At 38.1% G+C, this 5254-nt stretch overlaps 1 protein-coding gene across 1 annotated transcript; it reads left to right on the top strand.

Annotated features, from left to right (window-relative positions):
* Positions 1-1306: 1306 nt before the first annotated feature.
* On the top strand, positions 1307-2619 carry LOC113470971. Its single transcript, XM_026829791.1, has 3 exons — positions 1307-1423; positions 1591-1652; positions 2389-2619. The coding sequence occupies exons 1-3, from the start codon at positions 1307-1309 to the stop codon at positions 2579-2581; spliced, it is 372 nt and encodes a 123-aa protein (XP_026685592.1). The 3' UTR covers positions 2582-2619.
* The last annotated feature ends 2635 nt before the right edge of the window (positions 2620-5254 follow it).

Here is a 5254-nt window from a genome sequence, read left to right as displayed (position 1 = left end):
CCCGGGCGGGAATCGAACCCGCGGCCTAGCGCTTACAAGGCAGACGCACTACCAACTAAGCTAACTAGGCTGGCCAATGGAGGTCAGTTTACTTTCAAAAAAACAATTCTGAATTTGAATTTGCATAAGAAGTTTTGTTGCTTTAGTAACTTTAATTACGCTACTTTTCAAAAGTTTAGGTAAACTTAATTTTATAAGTTCTTCATGACGTAATTTTATAGGACAGAAAGTTCACGTCCATATCTATCAAATAAATAAAAGGGTATTTTTAATCGTGTTGAGCATACTGAAAGTTTGTCACAAATATCGCTCCCCAATTATTACTCATAGATACCTAAACTTCATGACTCGAACCACCAGATCCAAAGTCCAACGCGTTAAACTCTGCACCACTGAGGTTGGTTCTATCAAATAAATATTATCATACCCCTTTTATTACACATAGATATAAATACCTACCATCCTGTCAAATCTCAAGTTTTCACGACCTAAATAAAGACCTACCATCCTGTCCTGTTAGATTTCAAGTTTCTACGACCGACATCGGAGTCCACCGAGCTAGTCAGTACTCTACTGATTTAGATTCTACCAAGTATTGAGCATAGATTTTCCCCCGAGTTAGTCACTACTCTATTAACTTAGATTCTACTAAGTATTGGGCACAGGCTTCTTCGTATCCTGATCCCCTTGGAACTGCACCAGCACAATCCAATACGTCAATATAAGTCCCACTAGGGATTGGATCAGTTGCAGATTAATAGTCACAAACCCACTCGCTGACACCTGGATATCCTGACAATTGACGCGGATAGTGAATATATCCAGACTCTGTTTGATGGCAGCCCGATTCCGTTCTTCTAGGGCCAGTTTGAGGTTGATTTCGCGAATGATGATGAGGGTGCGTTTGCCCTCGGAGGTGAGCTGAGAGCCGCGGTAGCAGGTGTAGAAGATTTTGAACGCGAACATGAACACTTCGAAGGTGTGCTCGATCAGAACCAACATGGCGTACTGACCTGGAATAGATTGAAATTGTTGAAATGGATAAGAATGTTAGGTAAAGAAAACATATTTCACCTGAAGTATATTGAAAATAATAGGTCAGAATGTTGACACATAAAAAGGAACTTTTAGTCCTGTTTTCCTCTGTGTACTCGTATTTTTATTGCAGATATTTTCATGGGGGTCTCTATGTTATATTCGTGTTAGTCCATCACCTGAATGTTAAGTATTGTGCTTTTTTGCCCATTGGATGAGGTACCTACATACTACGAGAAGGGTATGCTACGACACAGATGACAGGAGTCTAATGCATTTTATGTTTGTTCCTCAGGCTATCAAAGGTCTTGGCTCCGTGGAAGAAGAAAATGAGATTGTGCGACAGCAAGAGAAAACCCTCGAATCTGAAATAACGACTCGATATTTGGCATGTCTCTGCTAAGATTTGAACCGCAATCCCTCGGTTATGTTGTACGTTAAGAGCTTCATACGTCAACAAAGACCAAGTACGGTACATGTGCTTTTTTCTAAGGAATTCATCTCTGGTAAGTAGATCTCAATAGTTATTTTGACAACCTGAATATCACCACTTAGTCCGTCAGATCTAAACTGGCCAATTGTGAAACCGAACTCCTACAGTGTAAAAACAAAATCAGGTAAGAATTTTTCGACCTTTTTTTAGAGGATTGATTCGTAGGATCGTATAAGCTTAACCCAACATTTAGGGCTGTTTGCCCCTACATCTAAGCCTCAGAGTGGGCTTTTTGTGTTAAGCAAGGTTGAGGATTTATAAAGGGAAAACTACTAAAAGGTCTTATCGTTCCGAAATTGAAGAGAGGATAGGAGAAAGCCAGCCGTTCCGAGAACAAACCTTAGGTATCTGTTAAGGATAAAATGCGCCACAGGCAGGAATCCAATCCCGATTTCAAGGCAGGCGTGCTACCTTCTAAGCTAGGGGTCGCCAACCTTTTGTGTCGCGACCTACTCAGATGACTAGGACACCCTTGCCTTCTTTTTAGCTTCCCGAGCTTCTTTTTAGGAACCAAAAATTTACGACATATGTAACAACGTAAATTTTTGGTTCCCCTAAGAGTTGCTCTCAACTTGTGCGACTGTCTGCGAGCTACCAGAAAACCTCTCGCGAGCTATCGGTAGCTCGCGATTGACGGGTTGGCGATCCCTGCTCCAAGTGAACTCGATTGGCTAATACTGACTTTTCACCTCCGTGGATCATTTATTTATTCACAACAATATACGGGTGAACCCTTTATGAACATATAAATGTGTGCCCTAACCAAAGCCTAAAAAAAAACTACTAACTAAAACAAAATAAATAGTGCCCCAACCATTATAATATTATAAAGAACTATTATCTTCATGGATTAATTGCAGACTTCTCATGGAGGAAGTTCAATTTGAGCAGCGACTCCTGGCCAAGGAGTCAGAAGAGCGACATCATATGGAGAAATCATTGCTGAGGGAAGTAGAACGTCTTCAGGGGGAAGTGGATCAAGCACGACACGATACGGAAAGTGCAGCCCAGAGTGGAGATAAAATTGCTAAGGAGGTAAGAGAGGAAAATTAGTCATCATATTTGATAAATTGACAGGGGGGAATAAGGTACATAGTATAGTTCTAATCGGTGACAAATTGCCCATTTTATTAACTCAGTTCAGGTTTTTGGTGTCGAATGGTGTTTTTCTGGTGCTTTTTGAACGAATAAAATGAGATCTCATTTTTCACTGAATGTTTTTTAAAAGTTTGCCCTCTTCTAGGCCGGTGGACTCCAAGTCTGTGATATATGAGGAGGACTTTGAAAAAAGGACATTTCCTGTAGTTTAATTTCAAAAGAGCATTTTTTCATACATTTTTATCGAACAGTGGCCCGTTTTTTTTCCAGACTTCCTTAATTGTATAAAGGGATATTGGGATTTGTATAAAGGGTTCTCTTAAAAGATGGAAGTGTGATGGATGGATTCTAACATTCCACCTAGTCAGATTTTGCAGCTCGTACAGGGGGGAAAAAAAAACGCAAAATTCTACCAATAATTAGTATTTTAAAATCAGCATGTAGACAGGTAGGTATGTGAAACCTGTCACTAATTAGGTAATTGCTCAAAGATTATTTGACCACTCATTATTGCAGTCACTGGACTCGCTGGTATCTGCAGATATGTCCATTTGAGTTTGACCCAATACCTCAGGGGTCTCTTAGTGCAAGTTTGGCACATTTTTTTACCCTCAATATTTGCTATCAATCTCAGATAAATTATTTATTAACCTCCTACTTACAGTATGAGTGCAAAGTGGTCATATATTATTATCGTCTCTAAATACCTCAGGGGTCTCTTAGTGCAAGTTTGGCACATTTTTTTACCCTCAATATTTGCTATCAATCTCAGATAAATTATTTATTAACCGCCTACTTACAGTATAAGTGCAAAGTGGTCATATATTATTATCGTCTCTTTTGAAGCAAACTTATCTTCTATTTATGTGACTGTCCAGTTTTCAAAGTTCTCATCAATGACTAATCGGAGATTTTACTGATGGGCGATTTTTTATTGCCCAATAAGGAGCCCTTAACTACATTTAATTTATTCCTTTTTAAATATCTACATAATTATTTCTCCAAGTTTGTATTTATTATTAGATTATTACTGTTGCCACAAAGACCTACAAATTTGGCCTGGACATTTTCTATTTTCTTAATCATATTTTTTGTTGTAGGGGACCAGATATTACAGGCATAGTCAAGCTTTGATTTACAATAGTACTTTGATTTACAATAGTAAAATAAAAAAATTAAATTAATTGCCTTTAAAAGCTGAAATTTAAACTCTGAATAACACATAGCACGTGTTAAATGCTAATTCTTTTTGGCAAAGTAGTTGCAGCTTTATTTTTCAAGCCTAAATGTTCATTCGCTGAGTAGTAAATTTGCAAATCCATTCGAGACAATAAAAATACTATTCTATAGATAAGAGCTTTACAATAAATTCTCATCTATCGATGATCGATCGACTATCGATTTACAATAAATTCTCATCTATCGATGTTCGATCGTCGGCCGTCGACTATGTGTGGTGGACACACCTTAATACTCTTACTATAACAGGACTCTCTCTTCTATTTAGAACACTCGGTATAAACAAATTACACATGTTTCCAACTCAATTACATCCCTCCTGCCGTGTTGAACGTAACACCTTTGATTCAAATCACACACCTACATAATATTATAGGAATACAAATAACATAATATACACACCTAATACATATTATATCAATACAAAGCACCCTCCCCCATCACGGAAACCTCATCAACAACTCAACATGTTATTGAATTAATTCCGCGAAGTCACAACATCCAGGTGATTTCGAATTTCATACCTGACTGGAAATGCTTCAGGTGATGGGAATAGGGTTGCTGAGAGTGATGCTGAAATATTGTTGTTGTAGCATGTAGCAGTGTAGTTGCACCGTAGGGGGATGGTGTCTATAGTTCATCCAGATCAATGTGACAGCAATGAGTCATCAACCCAAAATGAAGGAACCAATCAGATTGCAGGAAATCCTTACATTGTTGCAATTGAGGTAAAGGTCTATTTTTGATAAACTCTCTCTTTTAAAATGCAGAGGTAGCTCTAAGTTCAGAGGTTGGATTTCAGAACAGGTAAGGTGGATATCGCCTTACTTGACTTTGTTTCACTGTCGGAGGAAGCACTGTGCAATATACCTTCCCCTTTTAGAGATTCTCTTCCATTGCACATGCGAAATGTAGGCAACAATGCCTATTTTTTTGCTGTCACATTGATCTGGACACACTATAGATGCACATTTGGAACGTATGTATGTAGTATGTATAAGTATGTATGTACGATTACATACCTTCTATGCCATGTAGGAGGCTTTCGAAATTGTTATTGGCAAATTTGATCTTTTTTTTCTTCTTCTTTTTGTGGAAATGGTTTTCAAAATTCGTACCTTAAGGCTCCACATTTCCAAATTTACCTCTTCTTACTCCCCCTTCTCTTGTTTTTATTTTTCCTTGTTTGATTTTGCCAGTTTCTGAAGAGGAAACTTGCGTTGGGTGTTGGTCATTTCTCGTAAAAAAGAACAAACCTGCCGGTCATCATTAGTATAAACCAGGGTTTTCCAAACTGTGGTCCGCGAGAAGGTTTCAAACGGTTCACTAGATGGTCAAAAAAAAAATATATATTTTCCATTTTTTCCATGGGGAAAAGTCCTAACTTAT

This window comes from Diaphorina citri, unplaced genomic scaffold (genome assembly GCF_000475195.1).
Source record: "Diaphorina citri unplaced genomic scaffold, Diaci psyllid genome assembly version 1.1 scaffold1976, whole genome shotgun sequence".
Lineage (NCBI taxonomy): Eukaryota > Metazoa > Arthropoda > Insecta > Hemiptera > Psyllidae > Diaphorina > Diaphorina citri.
The sequence above is the reverse complement of the archived record's forward strand: the minus strand, read 5'-3'. Positions and strand labels throughout refer to the sequence as shown.